A 22945-nucleotide genomic window follows, 5' to 3' on the forward strand; every position below is an offset into this window, starting at 1 on the left:
AAAGGGCAAACCAAAATTTGTTTAGAGAGCAGAAGAGTTCTAACACCATAATTACTAATGAAACGGAGCACTTTCAATACTCCACTGCTGATAGCTGAATTCAGAGTCTCGCATCTGAGTTCCTCCTTTCAGAACTGAAAGCAAACTTCCCAATAACAAACAAGAGCCTCTGTAAATCAAAGCAACTGAGAGTTTTCAAACTTTTCAGAACTTCCCCACTCCCCCCTCAAATGAGTAGAGAAGAAAACAATATTTAAAATTAGTTTCTGGAGTTTCTCTAGATCTCCAAATATAAGAAGTTATGTCCTAACAAATGTTTCCACTGCAGAACTCCAAAAGCTTCTTCAAACAACCTTAAAGTAAGAATAGTGCAAATATTATGCTAAGGGGATGAGTTTAAGCATTTTAATGTCAACTGCTTTCTCCAGCACATTAAGGATTTATAAGCCACCAGAATTACGAAGGGATGACAAGTACAGAAATAAAACTTTTCACATATAGCCCATCCAAGTTGTGAGCCACACTACAGACAAAAAGACATATAAGCTGTCTTAGCAGGTAGCCAACTTGTGTTGGATGGTAGCCAGAAGGGCATTAGTGGTGACTGCATTGCAGAAATGTGTATATGCTGCGTTCAGAGTACCAGTAGTTCTGGAAGAGCTTTTTAGCTTTGATGCAGCACTCCACAAATGCACCAAACAGGTTTAAATCTGGCAGGGCCCCACAATAAACAGGCCAGGCCATACCCAGCAGGCCTTGTGCAAGAGCCCTGAGCTCCAGGGATGCAGGCTCGTGGTGGTTGTGCCGCCTGTGCTGCGGAGACGGGCGCTCCCGGCAGAAGAGCGGGGCAGGCAGCGGGGGTGGTAATCTTAAACTACGGCGTGAAACGCCAGAGGTCATACGGAGGTACTCTGCTCCTGGCATAGCTACAGGTTTTAGACGTTAGACTTGTTCAGCTTCACACATGTTCGCAGCAGCCTTTCAAAGGATTGAAAAGAGCGGTTTGAGCTAATTTGCAAGCGCTGCTTTCCCCACTTAGTGTCATAGGTTAATGTAGTTTTCTGTTTGCTTTCTTATTTGTGCCTCAGTATAATTTCACAATGAACAAGCTGTTAATTTGCAACTGAACGAAAAGATGGTGCGGAACACCTGAAGATAGGCACTGTGCTAAAGCCATAGTCACGTAGTGCCATGTTGATTAAACTGACTAAATGCTGCTTAGTCTGTGGGTATATTTGTATTTTGCCGTTGCAGGTAAGAATCTCAAAGGCCCCCCAAACCCTGTGATCCAGTCTGAAGCAGACAATAAGCATCCGTCCTGTTTATTAATTGTTGCCTGCAGGGATGGTAACCCTACTTCCTGGTGATCATTTGTTGGGTGGGAAAAAAATTGTCATACGATAGATTACTTCACTAAGGCGTGCCCTGCTGTGCTAACTCTTCTTGTTCAGGCCCTTTGTTCTAGGATGGAACAAGGATGGAAACATCTTCCTAAGCAAATGCAGGGGGACTGTTGCACAAAGGCTGGCTGTGACAGCTAGTTGTCCAGCTATCCAGCTTCTTAGAATGCAAACTCACTGTTGCACTGTGGTTTGCAGCTCCCATGGCCACTTGGGTTGAGAGAGGCAGGAGAGATCCTTCCCTGGCATTGTAGGCTCTCCACTGGCATCGCGGGAGAGGGACCCGCTGGGAGGGCAGGGTTCAGCCTCCAACGGCAGCATGCAGCCCTCCTGTCCAAGCAAGTTCTTTCCTAGATGTTACAGAGCACCTGCGAGTCAGCCTTCACGAGTAGAGCAGAGATGAGGCGCCCCAAGACTTGAAGGCTGATGATCAATGGGGATGTAGTTAGTGTTAATTGTAACTAAACACTGTGTTCTGTCTGTGTATATATGTACTCATATATATGTACACATGTATATGTCTACACATATATATGTATAGACATAATGGTAGAGCAATCTGTTATAAGCAATATTTCATCCCTTTTTGAGTCCTTGTCTGGATACAGTAGCATGCTCTGCTGGCTAAATGGTGACTGGATTACTGTAAATAATCTTGTTAGAAGTGGTTTTCTTCTATCGATTATGCTCTAATTTAAAAATCTCATTGAATTTCATATGCAATCATTCATATTGCTTTTTCACAATGTAAATCATTACAGCTCCCTCTATACTATATGAGTTTGTCTGGTGTGCATTATATGGCTTTCTCAGCTTACTGACTCCTTTACAAATACAGTTAAGTACAGGGGGAACTTGTGAAACTTGAAAACACTGAACTGTTTCAGTTAGGAAACATACTGTTTTCTCCACTTTGATTCTATGATTGTGCTTTACCTCTACCATAGGAATTTTTAGCCAATGGCATAGTTTTTGTAGACTTGCAAAAATCCTTAGCCAATGAGTAACTTTTAAAATTTTGCCTTTTATGCTATAGCTTCCAAAAATTCTCATGAATAGTTTCTGTGAAAGATGAGTATGCCACGGTTTCTAGCCTTTATTAGATTACGATCTCTCAAATGTTTTTTCTGAATTTTACTGATCTAGAGCCATGCCTAAGTCTTTCAGTGAAAGGAAATCTATTCTTGCTTCATATTTACTCTTCATAATTACGATACAAGCTAAAGTGTAGATCAGCTTCCAAATTCTGAACTACTTTGTGCTTGGTACATCTGAGCAATCTGTGTCCTTCTATTTTTATATTGTTTGCATCAGTGCTGATTGCTGCTGCCTTACTACCCACATCATCTTAAAACTAACATAATTAGTTTTGTAGTTGCCATTCAATGGGTTTTTAGCTCATACACTGCAAATGAAAGGACAAAGTAGACAGGATACATAAGGCAATCAGGATCAAGCTGTTGAAGTAATTAATATAATTTCATCTCTGTATTCTCCTTAACAGACCATCATCAGAATCTTTTTTGTTTTAGGATATAGTCACTATCCGTGATATTTTATTGTCTCTGTTCACAGCCTTATGCTCTGATAATAATGTATATTAATTTTCTCCTTTTCAGAAGAAAAAAATATTATTGTTAATGTACTGGCTGGATGCCATTATTTTCTGAGAAATGAAGTTGCACTTTGGACATCTGCATCTTTGGCATTTCCCTTACATTTTGTGATTATATTTTACAAAGTGCCGATGCAGTATAAAGTTACAGGTAACCATATTTGTTCCCAGATGTGTCATTTGGGAAATGTGTGACTTAGATTAATTTTATTTTCCAGATTGCCACATTTGTGAGGAAATTTAGTCTACAGAATTTGATCTTGTGCTACTGCTTGTAAAAGTTATCAGTTTCTGAATATGTTGATTATGATATTTTAAGTTAAAGTGTTACTGATTGCCCAATTTTTGTGCTATCTTGAGGTGCTGCAGAGTCCCACTCTAACATGTGTAGGTATATGGTAGGGGAAAGGGAATCAGAAAGCCTTGTGCCTATCTGTAAGTACAGATTGTTTCATTGTTATCCAATTAAGAGATGTTTCATTACCTCTTTGGGCCATTAACCTGTTCATGTTTTTCTACACTGCTTTTTTGAATGGCTGTGTCCTTTTGGTTTATCTACAGTTTTCCTTTTCTTCACCCTGAGTACAGGACTGGAGTAAAAGAGGTATCTCTCTCTTACTGGTTTTATTTTCCTGCAGCACTGAACAGTAAGTAAGCAGAGGCATTTGTCGAGCACATCACATTCCTTTACCCTTTTTGCAGTTTTCCCAGAGCTGCAAATATTTTGGGTGATGTCCCAAACACCAACACTCTTGATGACACTTCTCTTGGTATTGTTTATCTGAGCTCCTTCTGTGGCTGCATCCTGACAGTAACTTTTACGTTTTGTTTTTTTTTTTTTTTTCCCATTAGAATTGTTGTGTTTGAGTAATTATACTGCCCATTATAACACTTGGATAGTGCTGTAAAAATTAATAGTGCTCGGACAGAGGATTCTGAGGAACTGGTACTGAGGTTTCTGGTGGTGTACCCTGAATACAGCTAAGGAATTTGGGTTCTCTCTGTGCAGAGAGAAAACAGTTTTATGGGAGATGCTAAAAACTTACCAGATCTCTGTACCACACAGAAATAAAAGCCTAGTCTTTGGCAATACAGATGTAGGAAAGAAAAAAAAACTCTCATGAACAAAAGAAAAAAAGTAGGGTTGGGGGGGGATAATCTGCATGAAAAAAAATGTAAGCAAACAAGGATAGGACAAATGGAAACAAAAATGGCATTCTCACAGACAAAGTTGTTTTTCTGTGGTGTGTGGGTTTCCCCTCCCCCCCCTCCTACTGCCATCCTATTCCTGTTTCTGTCAAGATGTTGAGCTTAAAGTTTTACTTCCAGCTGAGGAGGACTGGGCATGATTCCAGTGTTAGCTATAGTCAGGTTTTTTTCCTCCCTCGTGCCTCTCTCAAGTGAAGTGTACGTGCAGCCTTAGTGTAAAGCCCTGCATAAAGTGTTTGCCCTTTAGGATTAGTGTTGTCACAAAGACAGTCATATTTATTAATTTAACTTGGTTGGTGTTTTCTAACTCAGTTGTATGCATGGAATATTATTGAGAAACTTTTCCATGGAAGAGCCAAGTTACTTTATAGTAAAAGCAAGTTATTTTCTCTAAAGTAAAGACACTTTATTTATGTGGAACAGAGAACATTGAACAGGTTCTCACTCTAATGATTTCTGACTAATCTTCCTTAGTAATTTAAGTGTACGCAGGACACTATTCATTTTCATCTTTGTACAAATACAGAATAAAATAACCAGTCATACTTTCTTTTGGTATTGCAAATGTTAGAAATTTCAAATCTTTACGTATGATGGAGAAAGACATTACTGTTTTAAGGCAGCTGCATAGCAACACTGCTTTGCTGTTTAGCAAGCAGCCAGCTCTTCCCACACGCTGCAGTGAAATGTACGTCATTTCATGGTGACTTGCATTCCAGCTTTTCTTTTGACTTAGTGTTAGATCTCAAAGAAAATGAAATAATAAGAGTTGGAAAGAATAACAGGAATCTTTGGTGTCTTAACTGAACTTTTTTATAATAGGATGATTAATGCTTTAATATCCTTCTGCAATAACCATGTTCCAAAAGTTCTGGCTAAGAAAACTTGGGTGAAGCCCAAGAGCTAATTCAAACCACTTGGGGAAACCCCCCCGAATATCCCCCTCAGTTGGGTCTCAGCATTTGATGTGTAGCTTCTCTATAAATGTGTGCATGGTCATATACCTTCTTGCTCCTCCACTGCCCAAACTCTAAGAATTTTCAATAGCAGGAGAGGTTGCATTTGGTAAGAATCGGTGCTGGAGAAGATAAGCAGAATTGGTTAAGCTATCTGTATACCTGAACAGAGATACAAGAATCGGAGCAAGTAAATAAAGGAATCCTAATGTCAAGTTTGAAATTGAAGTCACCAAACCACTCTACTTACTGGCAACTAATGAATGCTTATGTTGTACTTGGAACTTTAATGCAGATTACAAAAGCCTGTCTTTCAGTTCATGTCAGTGAAGCACAGATAAGGTAATAAAAAGACCCTTGATGGTTTTTCATGTACTGTTGTGGAGCCTAAAATAGATTAAAAGATTTTTTTTTAAGCAGGGTTAAAACTGGCTGTTCTGATACTAGCTTTTAAAATATTTTTCAGTCATGTAACAGTAAAATAGAACAATCTTACAAACTTTTTCAGTTCTATGCATTTAATTAGAAACACTTAAATATAAAGCTAAGATTTCAAAATGATGTACTGGTCTGAATTGCTGATTGTTCATACAGTGATGTATTACTCAAAACAATCATCGAATAATAAACCATTGCAAATCCTCTAAGTTAAGGATAAACAACATATAATTGAGGTTTTTTCTTTTTTTTTTTTTTTTCTCGTGGATTCACTTTTACTGGGAGCAAACCAGCTTTTTAAGAGGCTGACATAGGATTAAGTCTTGTGACTTGAAAGTTGAGGGCAGTCAGTGCTGTTCAGGCTTTTATCAAGCAGTAAGGGAGGGGTGTCTGACAAAATTAACTTAACCGGACAATGGTGGACGTGCTGCTTTAGTAGTATTCTGCGTATGAAGAAGAAACTTCTCATCATACTCTTATGAACAGACCAAGTTTGTCCAGCTTTTTCTGTTACGTACTTTATGATCTAGCCATTATTGTGTTCTCAGACCTGCTAGGTAAAATTATCAGATGATGATTTTCACAAGACAAGAATAGGAAGTTGCATAAGAAAAAACTTGACTCTTTTACAGGAAATGGTCTTCAGTGTTTCCTTTCAGTACTATTGTCCTTGCAGGTGGAACAAAGTGTAAGGAGTCTGTTTAAAATAATGAAAGCATGGGTTTCTGCAATGTAACAAGTATAGCATGTAATTTTTTTGTGTGTGTGAAAAAGCCATTTGCTGCAAGTCTTCATACCCAAATTGGTAGGAGTGATTTATCCAAGTAAAATATCCTGTCAGAAAGATCAAAGTCGTGTTGCAGAGCCACATTAACTGGAATGTATTTCTTTATTAAAATTATGCCATACCAAAAATCTTTTCTATTACTCTGTTGTTTGTTAAACTAAGCAGGGATGTTACCTGTAATTTGATGAACTGCCAACTTTGGGAATTGACATAAATTTCCTTTGTTGTGACAAATGGCACTTCTGCGAGAGAGGTCTCCAGAATACTAAGTACTTCTAAGTTGTTAGTCACTGAAACTTAATAATGGTGTGGAAAACTAGTGACTGTAAAATAGGTTTGTGACTTACCTCGTTTAAAATTTAACTTTGAATCTTCTTTCAATCTATGAATGTAAAAGACTTAAAAACCTAATAAAATAAGCTCTGGTTATATTCCTTTTGGAAAAAGCTGATTACTTTCTACCAATAGCTAAGTATGCTTTGGGATAGAAATAGTATTTAGAGTTCCTGAAAAAGTTGATATACTGAAGTCAGAGATCTCAAATCATTTAGCCAGAAAAGGAGATGGTGAGGTTTTAGAGATGTGAGACATCCTCCTTGAGCTGTTCAGTATCATTGAAACACAGTGAATAATAAAATTAAACTTGTATTAAGTACCATGGATGTTAATACTTGCTTTTTACTTCTGTGAGCCTGAATATGTATCTAGAACACCATAAGGTGCTTGCTCTTATGGTTGCCTTTGCTAAATCCTTTTCTTTCCATGTGACATGTAATCTTCTGTTGTAATTTGGAAATCATACATTGCTTGTCTTCAGTCATGTATTTCACAGTGCCAGGATGTTTAGATGATGGTATAGCGGTGCTCTCTCTCTGGTGTGAGGCTTTGTGATGTTTTCTTAGCTTGTGTTATATTTGCCATAGAAAGGCTGAGCAGCACCAAGGTGTTAATTAGGCTTTTTGCAATGTGTTAGTTAAATTTTATAAATGCCTGTTGAGTAAATCCAGTGGAACCGGTTTTTGAAGTAAAATACAAACACTGTGCACTCAGACTTCCTCCATAAACAAATTACTGTGATTCATCTTACAGTATTTCATGAACTGTACAGTTCTTTCCTGGTTAGTTGTCTGTTCAAGGAACACAGGGGTTGGCTTGCGCACTCTTCATTTCATATATATATATATATATATATATATATATATATATATATATATATAACAGGCACTAAAATGATACCAAAAATAGTTTTCTATTTCTGTTTCTTCTTTGAAGATCCCTTGTAAGGTGATACTGAGATTCTCAAGAGCGAACAATTTGTTAAAACACAAGGGTGGAGCTGATAAAACTGTACTGGCAGAGGCAGAAATGCATATTTTCATATTTGGCACCTGTGTTCTGTACTTGATGGCAATCTATAAATATTTACATACTGCAAAAGTAAATGAGTTATTGTGGTAGCTGTTGCTGTTTCTTGCTTTGACAGGAATGAGACAACTCTCCGCCTCTGAGTTCAGTCACAGACTATACACGCAAGCGCAGACCATTGCATGTGCAGCTTCTCCCGAAGCTGCCATTTTGTCATCTCGGAAGGAGTATCTTCAAACCTTCTCTGGTTTTTGTTCCTTCGTGCTTATGCTTTACAGTACTAACTGATAGTTGGGAAGGAGCATTTCCATTCATCATTTATTATTCAGTATTAGCTTTTCAGCAGTTTTTTGTGTGAGCTGCATGTGTTGTAAGATTTTCCTTTAGGACCTGTTTCATACAGAGCATTCACAAGAACTCTTGTGTGTCATACTTTGTTTCCTATGTAAGAGGGCACCAAGTAAAGGTGGTCGGTGTTGTGACAGCATTGTTCAAATGGAACTGAAGGCAGGGAAGGAGTATTCTGTATTTGAGGAAGATGGGTGTGCTACCTGTCTCCCACTGGAAATATCTCTTTCTCTACTGCAGAGCTGGGACAGTGAATAGCCTAGAGAGCTGTCCACCACTAATGTTGGCCAGAAAAGGTCACCCAGGCCATGAGGGAGCAGATCGTATTGATGCACCAGCTCTGGGAGAAAAGGAGCTGAAGTTCTGCATTTGCAGTGTGATGGGGCTGGCTTGGTGGTCTACGAACACTTCCTGCGTTTCATTAAACGCTATATATGAATTTGATACTCTTAACAGGCAGTATAACAGCTGGATGAGCTCTCTTGCATAGTAATAGTATTGTTTTAAGGCATGTGCCAGATGTAGGGGCTTATTGCCCACAGGCGCTGGTCTGTACAGCTGGTAATATCAGCTTTCTACTCTCTATCATTCTGTCTGTAGCATGATTTCTCTCCGTCTTGCTTTCTGAGATGTTATCCACCTCAGCAAACTGGCTCCTTTGCACTCTGAGGGCCTGTTGTGGTGCTGATGGTCCCAGTTAAGCAACAGTTAAATCTCTCCACCTTCCCTTCCTATAATCTCTTCTGTGCTGTGTCACATCCATAGAAACCTTCCCTGAGCTGATCAGAAAAATCAGTCACTGCTTCTGGGATGTTCATAACAAATCTGCAAGTTGTTGGATGGAAGTGAGGTTAACAGGAAATGGGTGCTCATTAGAGGTTTCAAATTAAAATGCTGACAAGCTGGAGCTGCTGCATTGCACCTGTTGTGTTGTTCATGCTGCTGCTGTTGCAGCTGCTGGTCTGTCCATCCTGTGCTCCTCAGTGCAAAGTCTGCATCTTATTAGGAGCTGAGATTCTGGAGAACTTGACTATGAGCTCTTTGGAACAGCAAATTGTCTTCCTGTTGTATAACAACTACCAACGGTATTGTGCCTATCAGGCCTTGGAGCATTACCACTATACATTTAATAAATAATAAACCAAATACACGTTAAGGGAATCCAGATGATTTAAAGTTTCTGCTGCTTACTATGGGGGATTCAGGATTATCTGTTGGAGTCAGTTTTGGGATGTGTTGAAAGAACCATTTACGTTTACATTCTGAGAGTGTCTTGCACTAGTGAATGGGGGTTTCTTTGATCATACGGTTCTCACTACAGTGCTTAAGCAAAAAGATTTCAGAAGCATTTCATCGTTAAAAGTAGCTCATCTCTGTTTCTTATACTAGCCTTAAATTTTCCCACTGTTTCTAGCATTGCCTGTGTTCCACAGGAAAGATTAAGTATATTAGCATGGAGAAACTTACAGCATGTTTTATAGGTTTATTTTGAACCTGCTTGCCATCAAACTTGTCTATACTTATGTTCCCACCTGGGACAGCAGTGCTAACATATTAACGTTTTTTAAACACTTCTAAAAGCTGTCAGATCTTCTTTTGGTGAATGATACACAGTCTGTAAAAACCATGCTCCCTGACCAACATGGTGGCAGTCTAAATGGAACAAGAAACAAACCAGAAATGGTTGGAAAGAGAGGACAAACATGTATTTTTAGACAAGAATCAGTATATGTGCTGGGTATATTTTTCAGGATTGAGTTGGTGGTTGCTTTTTGGTGTGTGTTTTGTTTCTTTTATGGGTATGTAGTTTTGACCCGAGATGTGCCTTTGTTTAGAACCAGTTCAGTGTCCTCAGAGCAGTGAGATGTCCAGACAAAAAGGAGTTTCATCTAGTCCTTATTTTGAGAAAAACGTAACAGAAGAGGAACCAGAGTACAGGCATACAGCAGGTCCCATGCTGAACATCAGTTAAGAACATCATACTCTAACATAAAACTAGGTTGTGTAAGCAGGTTATTGGCTGTCAGATGTGAAAAGTCTGGTTAGTACAAATAAACCTTTAGCTGGAGTGATGCGTGTAGTTCTCAATACTGCAAGTCATAGAGGATGAGAGAGTCCATAAGAACCAAAGGGGAGCAATGAGAATGATCAGATTCCTAGAAAAAATGTAGGAAAGGGCTGGATAAGTGGATCTGGTTTCTTCTAGAAAAGATGACTGATGGGACACATGATAAGTCTTCAAAGAAGTAAAAAGTTGCTATATACAGGAGAGGAACAAACTTTTCTATTTCCATTGTGAGAGGGACAGAGGGTACTGAGTTTAAATTGTGGCAGTTTGGTTAAGAGAAATACTCCTTTCTAATAGTAAATGTAGGCAAGCACTGGAATAGAGTGCTAAGGGAGGTTGTAGAGTCTCCAGCATTAACAATCTTTCTTGAATACTTTGGAGAAGTATTGACACTTACTGATTCAGCATTGGAAGAAGAAAGTACTGGTGACTTCCCAAGGTTCCCTCTTGATCTTTTTTCTAGGTGTCTTAAAAAAATAAAAAAAGGCATTAAAGATTAAAGTAATGCAGGGATATCCTGGGAAAATAGCAAGAATTTACAGGATGGCTTTGCAAAAACGTACTGTTTCACATCTATTCCTATTTTCTTTCACATTTGAATTATTTTGGTAGTTTAAGTAATGTAAAATGTATTGTAAGTTGAACTGTTGAACTGTGCATTATCCCTGATTTTTTTGTAACCACTTTATTAGAAAGATGGTATGTATAAAAAGAAACTTGTATTAAAAAAAAAAAAAGCAGCCTGCATTCAGGCAAGTATGAGTTTTGTAATTTCTCCAATAGTTCAAAAACATCTTTGATGTTTTTATATCTTAAGCTGAAACAATATCGCTTTGGTGGCAGCCCAGACTATCATATGTGAGTTATAAGTTTATAAATATGAAAATAATTTGAGATTTCAAAAAAGCACTATGTTTATTTTAAGTGGCAAAGTTGTTACAATCCAAATCTGTCATTGGCTGGAAAAGCTAACAAAGGCTGAAAATGCTTTTCAAATAAAAGCCTTATCCATCTGGTATTGTTTATGTCTTGCAACTGTATTGTACTGGTCATCACTTAGTCCACATGATCTACATATGATTGTTGAGGGGTTTTTGTTTGTCTTGATTTATAGATGACTTTGATGAGCTTGTGGTGAGTAACAATGATGTTGTGCTCAAAAATATCGCTGAAGATTTGCGGAATCGTTTACCCATCGAGGCAATGTTTAATTCAGAACATCAAGCTGTTCAGAAAGTAAGCTACTTCTTATGGTCTTTTGCTGAACCACATAATTTATTTGGGGACTGTGGTCATCTCAGGTTTAGCAGTAGTTCATAATAGAGGATGAGCACTGGATCGAGGTATAGGAAGTCTCAGTTTGGTTCCTAGGTGTGTTGCTGCATGATTGTGTGACTCCAGGAAAGTTGCTTCATAGTTCTTAATACTTTCATCGTAAGTTACTTGGCATAGCTTTCATTCTGTGTGGTATGGCACCTGTCACAGTGATTCTTTAGTGCTAGCTCCATAATAGACTCTAACAGCCCCCTTAAAGAAAACAGAAATACAGGGCCAGTGTTTCACTGTTGCCATAATGTGGGCAGCCCAGAAATTATTTCCAGCTCTTTTCAGATTCTGATGGTTTGGAAAGAGGTGGGTTGTGAGTCCTGTGTGAGGGGAGAGCACCTTTTCTACTTGGGCTGTCAGTATAGGTGGAAAGTTAATGCATTTCCCAGAAGAGTGGTTTGTGGCTCTTAAATGGGAAAAGTGGATTGGCCACATGCAGTGAGCCTGGGAGAGGGAGGAAAGAGGAGTAGGAGGATGAAGATTATTCCTCTTGAAATGATGAGAATGCAAGCATCCCAACTGGTATGTGTTTGATTGAAAATGACACCCATGTTAATAATCAGGGTTGTTTCTAGATCGAGGCATAAGGCATGAAGATGAAGATATTCAGATAGTTGAAGCTGAGAAGCAAAACTGCCCTTTTTCCTAAATTTAAGTTACATTCTCCTCATTAAAGTGGAAGAGAAAAAGCTTCCTTTACCTTGTACCTCTTCTGTAGCCAAGCAAGCACTAAGGAGACAAAATTTGCAGCAGGTCTCCTACTCAGCAGTCAAAACCAGCTTGCTTTCCTTTGTCAACTTCCACTTACTGGTTATTTCAGTGGAATTTGATGATGCAGATTACATGCAGGATTTCTGTAGTTTACTTTTGATTTATAACTTTTGAATAGGAAAAAACTTGGATCTCAGGGATTTTGGGAAAGGTAGGATGGTGGGACAATTAACTATGTAAAAGTGTAAGTGAAATGAGGAGATGTGATTATGCCTTTCTTAGGTTTTGTTCCTCTTCTCAGATACACCAGCATCCACTGCCCATGATTCATGTTGATGCATTCCTTTATGATGATGATTTTGTTGATTCATTGTGTGAGGAGGGGAAAATGAGTAGGAGCTACTGCACAGAGTGTGGCTCATACAAGACTGCATCTTTAGGTAAGTGCTCTTTTGGGAACATGAGAAACATTCAGTTTAACTAAACTGGTTCGTGCAGTGACTCAGCTGGACAACACAACATCCAGCTGATGGAGGACTTAGTCCAGACTGGTGCAATACACAGGCCAGAATTATTTCCCATAGCCACTGGAAGGAGACTCCTACACACGTAAGTTGAATTAATTTGCAGTGTATGACACTAATTGCCCACAGATACTGGGCACAGAAGAGGCCACTGTACCACTGAAAAGGAAGATGCAAGAGGAAGACAATACTGTAGGAGTCCATGCAGTATCCTCAGTCTCCTCTTGCTTGCTGAAAAGCAGTAGAAAGCACCATCTATCTTAAAGCTTATTTGTAGTGTGGTACAGATCAGTTGTATAATGGCTGTTGCCAGTATAGCGCAGGCATTGAAAGAGAAATGGTTTATATGGAGAACATTTTCTGCCTTAAAACCTTGGAGTTGAAACTCCAGTTATTAATATGTCTCCCCATTAAAAGATTTGCATGAATTGTATTAAGCCTTAGGTACCATGTTTCCTTTTTCACTTAAACAATTCCAAATTACTTTGTTTTGTATAATATATGTCAGAAAAACGTTATTCAGTTTCATGAAGGATTTCAAAATTCTCAATGTAAGGGAAGGAATCCCCAGACTCGGGACAGAATGCTTGGTAGGCTACCTTCAGTCTGCAAATCCTGGTTTTCCGGGGTCCCCAACACTAGTTCAGGCAGGAAGCCATATAGGTTTTCAGTGATGATAACTCTTCAGGTTAATATTTCATTGATTAATAACACAGTAGTTAGTACTGCCCACCCAACACCTTTGTTTTGTTCTTATTTCCCAGAGTTTATTTCGCATTCCTTTTCCCTCATGGAACTGAAGTTTCTTTATCAACATGTACTGCCTGACCTGACAGGAAAGGTAGTGGTTGACGTTGGCTCCAGGCTTGGTGCAGTGCTATTTGCGGTAACTTCCAGCACAGGAATTCATATTTTATTACTGTGACAAACATTTTCCCTTTTTCCTGACTGCCTACTCTCGTTACTCCATCTTGGACGGGTCATTCTGAGAGGCACCTCTGATCTGACTCTCTGAACAGTATAAGGTGCTGTTTACTAGAAATTTCAGTTCTTGTTCTGTTCCTCACAAGAGGGAATTCAAATGATCTTGCTTATGGAGAGGAGAAGTCTGTTGTCCAACAGAGTAGCATATTGCTGTCACACATGCTGCTCTTTTCCTAGTTCCTGCTCTGTCTCCTTCGTAAGTTTGTCCTCTATGTCTTGACCATGTCTATATATAGATTAGTTATGTTAAATTTTTTTATGAAGCTGACAAACTGTTAAATTATACAAAGGAAGACTTTGATATGAATTTGTCTCCAAAAACATATTGTCCTGCTCTGCGTTTTTAAATGCACATAAAATCCTTCATCGAGAAACTTGAGTGCAATTTTGATTGCTTTTGGCATGACTGGTGCAACATATGGCCAACAGCAATGCAAAACACACATTACGACTTTCTTACAAAAAGTCAATGGCTGTTTAGGGCTCAATCTTGGAAACACTTGAGCGTGTAATTTTACTCATCTGAATAATCTAATTTTGGGACTACTCAAATGAGGAAAGTTACTCCCCTTTGTAACTATTTGCAGCATTGGGTCCTTAAATGGTAACACTTTTGCTAGCCTGAATTTGTTTTGAAGTACTTAAATGCTTGTATTGTTATAGTGGGAAGATGATCTCCACTAAAGCAAGGGAAACATTTTTAAAAAAAGCGTTCTCCTTTTTAATCACATTCTTGGCTTGTATTGGAGGAGGAGTGACTTTACCTTCACAGGTTGCTTTTCTGCTCTCTGACTGAACGGTTTCAGAAAACATTAATAGATTGTAGTACATAGTTATCTCAAATATTCTGTAACTTTAGCATTTTTTGTTTGCCATTGTTGGCAAAGTGTAATTATGGTGTTTAGTGGAGACAATGGCACAATGCAGTATCTTCATTAGGGCCCTGTAGACTCTGTTTTTTGGTGTTGTGTTGGTTTTTTTTTTTCCTGACATCTCCAACAACTTTCCAAAATCTCAGTCCAAACTGAACCATTATTTTAGGCTTATTATTGAGGGATAATTTATCTTTTCTCATATGTACCTCTATGAAGCACCTGAAAATAGCAGTAATACAACACTTAAAGGTGCTGACAAAGACTCTGTACCAAAATATCCCATTGATACATTGCTGTCCATTTTCACTCACTTTGCCTATGTGTATGTTGTGGGTTTTTGTTATTTCACTTGCTATTTTCTTCTTCCATTCTCCCAAGAAACAAAAATGTGCAGAGTCTTTTCCTTTCACACTATTTTTGTAACTTGGTTTGTACTGCTTCTTTCCTTCTTAGACCATTTCCCATCTGTTTTGCAATTGAAGTGAAGTTGGAGCTTTCCTTTTTATTTTGACGTGTCATTTTGGATCTCTTAATAAAACTCGTGAGACGTAAGTGGGAATTGCCAAATCAGGGACTTAGCTCTGAAAAACATGTTACATCCACTAAAAGACATTTCTCAACTTGCTGTTTAAAAATGCTTTCTTAATCTTAACCTGTATTCTACTTTTTCCATTTTAATTGAAATTTCTGAACTCGTTTTAAAGGCATCACAGTTACTAAATTTCCTTTTCCTAACATAGGGTTATCTTTATAGCTCAGCAGCCCAACTGTGTGGAGTAGAAATGAATGCAGACTTTTGCCAGTTGCAAGAAACAATGATTACAAAATACCAGTTCATTGACAGAATAAAGGTAACTAAATATACTGTTTAGTGTATGTATTTTTAACCACTGTGTACTAAGTATCCTGTTTATGTGAGTGGCTGGTAAATGCACGTTCTGAGAAGAAGTTTTTCCTTTTGCTTGTTTTGGTCCTAAATAAAGGCTGTGCATTAGATAAAAAAATCTGAGAGATGGAGAGAAATTAACAAAATATGAGAACCTGTTGAGTGACTTAGCCTTTTTCTGAATGGGCTTACCTACTGGCTCACACAAAACAGATACATCTTAGCTGTTTCTCCCAGTGAAATCAATGACATTACTACCACTCAGTAAAACTGAGTGTATAAAGTGTTTCTGTCATGAATGACAAAACTAAATGTCTGTGTTTCATTAATGTTAGCAGAAAGCTGTTAGTAGGATTTGCAGATTTGCATCTAAGAACACCTGAAAGACTTATGGCTACTGGTATTTCCTTGGAATGTTAGTGCATGTGTACCTTGCACAAACAAAATTGGTTTCAAACAATATGATACCATTATGAGAACCATTTCCCTAGTACCATTACATGATGAGACTGAAAGGGCATTTAGGAACTCTGTTAATTCAGTGGAGCTGGTGATCTATATGCATATTTTTCAGCCTTGTATATTCTATATTATAAGCCTTTTTGTTTTTCCTTCACACCTTGGAATTCTGCTGAAGTATTAATTTCAGAGCATAAAGATAAGAATACATTTTCAAAGCAGTGCCTGAGGACTTAGCTATTTGAGTATCATTAGATGCTGATTTAGTCATGTGACTCCTGTTATCACCCTTTGAACATTTCAATCTTAGATTTTTATTTCACCCCCAAATGAATCCTCTCTAGAGGTACACACCAGCTTGAAAAATAGTCAGAATCCTGTTGATTTATGACACAAATTTGAAAAATTTTTAAGAGACCCTTCTTAAATAACAATTGTTTTTTCAGGATATTGTGAATTTTTATTACAGCATGTTCCCAAAGGACAGCAGAGTAGAATGGTATCTTCAGTGGCTAAATCCCTTAAGTGAACCTTGTGTTTCTTTGGTCAATATTTGGTTTATTAAAGTACATAGAAAGTTGCTCAGCATCTTTTGCCATTTGATCAAACACTTAGATGCTGGGAGGAAATTAAACAGTTCAACAGATCTAAGGAAATTTGAGACCTCAATTCAGAAATTGCCTGTAGTCATGAAAGTCTTGGTGTATATTCCATTGGGCAACAGGGCAGTTTTAAAATCAGTTGCTGCCTCCTCTGTTATGCCAGCACACAGCCAAGTGGGTCAGGGAACTGGTCCTGAAAAGGAACTCAGAAAAAAAAGCAGTGTTTTGGTTGGAGCATACCTGGGTCTGGCTCATGGTACAGCCACACATGCTTCTGTGGCTCCACAGTCCCCAATAGGAATGAGGATGTGTTTGGAGAAAATGGGTTACTTCAGTCAGCGTGATTGCCTACTCTGTAAATGCAGACTAATTTTAAATTAAGGTTTAAGTGTTATTCAGCTGAAGGAAACATCAACATGTGTCCAGTTTCCCAAGCAGTTTTAGCATCTTTCTGAAATGAGGTTTAAAATAATAGGACTGCCATCAGTAGGGCATTAAGAAAATTTAGTGCTGATCATGATTCTTGTGCTGCAAGAAGTCCACTGGTGGAGCAGTCCCCCAGTTACTTGTGTTTGGATTAAAGGACTGCTGCTCAGGTTTTTTGTACAGAAATCCTGTGGTTTTGTTATTTTTGCCCCTTGAAAATAAGACAGTAAAGTAAAATGTTTCCTTAGCCTTAGAAACAGTGATCCAAATCCCACTTTAAGTCTAGGTAAGTCTGGGTTCTGATCCATGAGGCATCTTTTTCCCCTAGCTGTCTATCTTGCCCCACTGCAGGAGGCTGTTGCCTGTGTAACAGGGCAGCAGTCAAGCCTGTATCCATGATATCTCTACTACCCCAGTTTACGGCCTTTCATTTTAATCTAAGTTAGCAGTGGTGTTATGCAGAGAACATGAGTTGACAGCCAGGACTGCTGATGGTGGCCTGAGTGGTCTGTCTTCTTTCTGCTGCCTGAATGCTTAAACTACTTCTTAATCAGCTCCTGTACTGCTATAGTTTGCAGTGCACTGTTTTAAGATAAATTGTTGCCAATCTTAATTGTTAGATTGGCTAAAAAGCTCTAACATTCACGATCTAGTGGATAAATAGTTCAGACGTCCACACACTAGAGGTGAAAGCAGACAGTTAACCAGTCATTCTGACAACTAAACTGCCCCTATTTCCCAGTGAGACAGAACCTTCAAACACTAACCTGGCAGTTCTGGGTAAGGTACAAGAACACAGTTGCTTCCTTCCCACTCACTACAGGCAGTGATGAACAACTTGGCATGGTAATGTGTTTTAGGAGATATAGCTGTTTGTTTTACTGATAGCTCTCAAAGATGAAATGCTGTGATGCCTGATTTTTTATGAACAGTAGAGTTTTGTTTCCTTTATTACTGATATTGAAGTATTTGGCTATAATTGCAATTGCATATAATGCATTCTGATAGCCTGAACCAGTCATAAACTGTGGCAATTCATCATCTTTTCTGCACTTGAACCCTTACAAGTTGCACAGCTGGTTCCTCTCTCAATCAGAACAGCATGCTTTGCATGTTCGTTGTGAGGAGGAATACATAATTTACCTTCCAAGTATTGATACACTGCTAAGTGGGCAAAACATTTGTCAGCAGGTAAGTGTTTTTAATGTTCTATACTAACATTCAGCTTTCCTGTCAGAATTAAGAATTCCTTTTTACATCTGTCCAATATTGGAAGGATTTGACAAAATGTGAAATGTTGACTACATCAAGTTAGTATATTCCCATCACAACCTAGTAATAGGTCACATAGGAAAGAAAAGTTGTTCAGGTTTTCTGTCCATTTTTAACATATGGGAATGCACTTTCCAAAACATTTGTGGAATGCAAGTAATACTCAGATTGGTTTTCTCTTCCTCATTCCTTCAAAAGATGTTCCAATTTACGTTTCTTCTCACATTTGGGATGTGACGCATGTCTCCATGTTTAAGAGAAAATCAAACACATCTTGTCAGAGTATTAATGAACATCCATGTTCTCCTGTCACTATAATCTCACCTGTTTGAAAACGACATGATGTGCTAATATCGTTTTTGGTAGGTGAAGGTAGATGAAATCAGACCAGCTCCTATGCTGACTGCGGAGGAAGTTGTTTAGTAACGTAAGGCACTTGCTGTCCTCCAGTACCACTGAGCATCCTGCCTTTCCAGAATTCCCAGTCCCGATATATGTCCTGAGAATTCAGCTGTCAAAACTGGGTTTGTAGTGAGTGTCTTTTTTAGCTGTAATCCTTTAGTAACTCACTTAGCCTGTGAGATGCATTTTAATATCCTCAAAAAAGCTTTAGCTAGCTTACTCCTTTCCTGAAAGTGATGAGCATTTGTGATAAAATAGGTAAGTGAAACGGAATAGCCATCTCTTTTATAGTGCACAATGTTCTAGACCAAAAGTCAGATATAGTTTATTTTACTTAATGTAAAGTATTTTAATTAGAGGAGATAAATCTGATTTTTATTTTTTCATTTTTTTAAAAGCTTATTCTGGGTGTTTACTTCAGTTTTATCTATATGAAGCCAGTGAAACACCAAGTTTTGTGACTGGTTCAAAATGGTGGTAGCAGGTGCTCTATTAGGTTGACAGGCTTCGTCGGTACTCAAAGGCTGTATTTCTCTCTTAAATTAATTTATGCCTCGTGAAATTTTTCTCTTTCAGGTGGTTCACGCAGACATCTGTACTCAGGCTTCACTTCTTCAGAAAGCTGATGTTGTTGTAATGAATAATGTCTTTGAATATTTTCTTGACAGACAGGAACAGGCCAGGTAAGCTATGTGTCCAAACAAGTTACCTATTTCTTTGGCAAGGTGTTTATAACCTTGTGAGTTATGGTAAACCTTAAGGTTGTGCTTTTTGAAGTCACATACATAAATTACATAAGGAAATTGTTTTAAACTGCCTATACTTGATTGTTATACCTACCTTCTAAGGTGTTAAGACAGTTGTTTATTGTTAAACCCCCTAAACACTGCTGCCTTGTTTACCCAAACCTTGCACTGATCTGTTAAAGTAGTATCTTGCTGTTAAAGGATCTGAAATTACTCTATCAGTATAAAGCTTCATCTTCAGAAAGAGAACAGATCACTGACTCATGGATGTCAGAGCTTTAATACAGATGCACTGCAAAATATGGTTATTAATGGTATTTCTAATATATCTTCATAAGGATGTGATAGCAAACAAATGCGTGGCTAAGGTTCTTCTCTTTCAGGTACAAGACACTCACAAGATCAGCTTTTGCTAATCTAACAGTATCATTTTAAAATGTAAATAACTTTACTGTCCAAAGATACTGTGCCTTTAGAATGGGCAGCCAAAAAGAAAGGGTGCCTGTGTCTCTGCCATCCCAGCCAACAGTCTGACATTTGCTAGCAGTTTCAGCTAAGGTTTGTCCTGTTGCCGTTGATACCAGCAGTGATGTTAACCAGAGAGGCACAGAGTAGATGAGTGAAGGGTAGTGGGTGTTTCAAATTGCCAGAAGATTTGTTTCCAGGCACATGACCGAGAATTCATTTGATTCTTCAAGAACTCAGGGATAGATGTGCATTAGTACCATGAAGACAAATGATGTTTGAAGAATGCTGGAAATTAATTCTTTTTAGTCCGAGTTGCTGTGCTGTGAGAAATGATCTGACTTGCAAAATCAGAAAAAAAGAAATGCTCAGGGCTATATTTAAATACTTCAATTGCTTATGTCTTAAGAGAAGTATTTTGTCACGACTGCAAAGTATGTATGTAAAGAGCAGCTTGTTGTTAAGCTTAATAAAGCAGTGCGCTGAAGAGACTGGATTTTCTTCAAAAGTTCAAAAGGACCAAATGTCAGTGTTTAATTCTAGTCCACAGTGAAGGTGTTGACAGTACAGAATGACATGCATGTATGTATCAGAGTTAAAAAGTCACAAAATGTAACACTGTAAGACCATATATTCCCTCTGTTTTTAATACGAAGCTTGACTTTGTTAATACAAAGATACTTGCTTAGATATTAATAGTGACTGATAAGCACATATAGCAAGTCTTTAAGCTTATTCTACCTCTGGCCACTAAACTGTAAAAGTGTTAGATTTATTTTATATCAAATATGGTTTTTTTCCTAAAAATCAGTGACCTACTTTTCAATATGTTTCAGAGCTTGGGAATTTATTGCTTGTAATGTAAGAAAAAGAGGGTCTTTGTTAGTGACGGTTCCGAGCCTTAAAGAATCACTTTCGAAGCTCCAGGTAAGTTCCCTCAGACAGTTTTAGCCAACACATTTTGTCATTTTCTACAAAAGTGGCAGTTCTGTAGTTGAGGTTAGCTGCTTGCCAGTATTGCTGTGAGGAAAGGCGTGTAATTCTCTGCACAGATTAAAAGATGTAGGATTGGATTTCCGGGTTGACCACCAACACGTCTTCCTGTTCTCTATTTATTTCCACCAGTAAAATGGAAATCCCTGCCTATATCAATACGTTGCATGAATCATTGTATTGTCGTGTGTATTGTTAACAATACCTTAGCTGTGAGGTTAAAAAACCCACAAAATGTTAGCAAAGCCATATTATTATGTAAGTTTTGTGATAATCATACCCACTTCCATTGAACTTCTTCCAAATATAGGGGTAGAACCTCAGAAGTACAAATGTATTTATAAACTTCTAGAGGCAAAACCTTTAAATATTTTCTCTGTTTAGCTCTACATTTGCACATTGCCTTGAAACATGACAAACTGTTTTAAGCCAGTGGGAGAAAGTGACATATTAAAGAAGGACCATCCCTGAGGGTAGTCTGTTCTTCTGACTTGCTGTCAGTGTAGAAAATGACTTAAAATATGCCAGTATGAGCTGTTAGGAGCACAGATTAGGAAGAGATATGGTCTCCCAGCTAGCCAAGTGATTACCATCAGGTGTCTTGGATCAGTGACATAGCTTTAAATTGCAGTTGGAAACAAACACGACAACAGTGCAACTTACGTTGAATGCCCAGCATGGCTGCTGCTGTTCCCTGAGTAGTAACCACTTCTGATGGACCAACCTCTGCTCTCCGTCCATTCTGCCGTAGGTCGTTGGTAGATTACAGTTGTTATCTGTATGATGCCTTGACAAATTATGTGGTCTGACTTTAGCAAGGAAACAAAATGCTGATCATACATGACAAGGTTATTTATAAAGTGTCTTGCTCACCACAGTAGTCTGCTTTAGAGAAATTGAATCACTGGTTGCCTGTATGCTGATGGGTGAAATGGATCCTCAGCCGCAGGAACAGCAATGGTGTCGTTTGACCTTTTCTTGGAGCAGGCAGTAGTTACACAGCAACTGAGAAGCACTTTGTAGCCTTAATACAATACTCCCTGGGTGTAGAACAAGAAAGTACCTGTGATTCTTCCATGGTAAAGTTAGCAAATGCATACAGAGAAGCAGCTGTAACATGCTAGCAAAATGTCTAGACTGTTGACTGAGATACTTTTTAAAAGTTATCTTTATTCTCTCCTATTTAAGTTAAATGGCATTTCCAGAAGTTAATTTATCATTGCCACATAATTTAGAATGACTAATCTTTCTTGTTATATCTTGCCTTCTTAATGTTGTGCTGACCTTGAAAATTCTGCTACGTTTCTCAACAGTGTGTTGATTTAAGGGTCTGTTTTCATTGTTTCAGACAGATATACAGCTCAGTCAATGGGTCGAAGAGATGCAGCTAAACTATGATGTGTATATGGAAAAGGATGTTGACAGAGAAGCACTTGAACAAATACATTTATACAAGATTCTTTAGTACCTGGAAAAATGTACTAGTATCCTTGTAATATGTGTTTTGGATCTAAAATGAATTTGGATTGATTTGTGTGAATAAATTAGGTCAGAATTCTTATTGTGATTAATCTGAGTCATGTCTGTGGTTTGTAATGAAAAAGAGTCTTTTGAAACACATTTTCTTACGGAGGCATTCTGTCTCAACAGTATACTGACTTAACTAGAGATATCCTTATGGTTGAGATGTAGCAGAAATTTTAGAAAGCGTGGCTACATGCTGATGCTAAAAGAATTTTTGCTTGCTAGCATTGTTCACTGCTTAATGTTTGCTAAATACATCAAAACGAAGAACAGGGATCATTATTAATGTGAATGACAAGAATGCATTTAGCATAAAGTTACTGAAAGGCTGCAGTACATCAGAGTTTGCTGTTTTGTTTTGGAATTAGACCATTTATTATTATCAGTAATAATATTTACTATGAAGAGTATTATCTTTAATGTTCCTTCTATGGAGTTTGTAGATTTTCTTTCCAGGCCCTGCTTGATAACCAGAGCATCTACTGGCATCAGTTATGAGAAGCAAGTCCTTCTGTTTAGTTAGTTGTCCTTAAGGTGGCTATTAATGTGAAATACTGAAAGACA

At 38.1% G+C, this 22945-nt stretch overlaps 1 protein-coding gene across 1 annotated transcript; it reads left to right on the forward strand.

Moving 5' to 3' along the window:
* The first annotated feature begins 782 nt into the window (after positions 1-782).
* On the forward strand, positions 783-22428 carry LOC113480351. The gene is made up of 8 exons (XM_026849122.1): positions 783-906; positions 11301-11422; positions 12525-12663; positions 13512-13633; positions 15347-15457; positions 19230-19336; positions 20701-20791; positions 22206-22428. Exons 1-8 carry the CDS (start codon positions 783-785, stop codon positions 22320-22322), a joined length of 933 nt encoding a protein of 310 aa, XP_026704923.1. The 3' UTR covers positions 22323-22428.
* The last annotated feature ends 517 nt before the right edge of the window (positions 22429-22945 follow it).

Source organism: Athene cunicularia, assembly GCF_003259725.1.
Source record: "Athene cunicularia isolate RWA chromosome 5 unlocalized genomic scaffold, athCun1 chr5_part1, whole genome shotgun sequence".
NCBI lineage: Eukaryota > Metazoa > Chordata > Aves > Strigiformes > Strigidae > Athene > Athene cunicularia.

What these genes read in the sequence shown, in the direction of transcription:
- LOC113480351 (XM_026849122.1), top strand. Translation starts at nt 783, where the DNA reads ATGCAGGCTCGTGGTGGTTGTGCCGCCTGTGCTGCGGAGACGGGCGCT. An exon ending in AGTTCATTGACAGAATAAAG is followed by an intron (nt 15,458 to 19,229) that starts GTAACTAAATAT and finishes TTTCTCTTTCAG; the next exon opens with GTGGTTCACGCAGACATCTG. An exon ending in GACAGACAGGAACAGGCCAG is followed by an intron (nt 19,337 to 20,700) that starts GTAAGCTATGTG and finishes AATATGTTTCAG; the next exon opens with AGCTTGGGAATTTATTGCTT.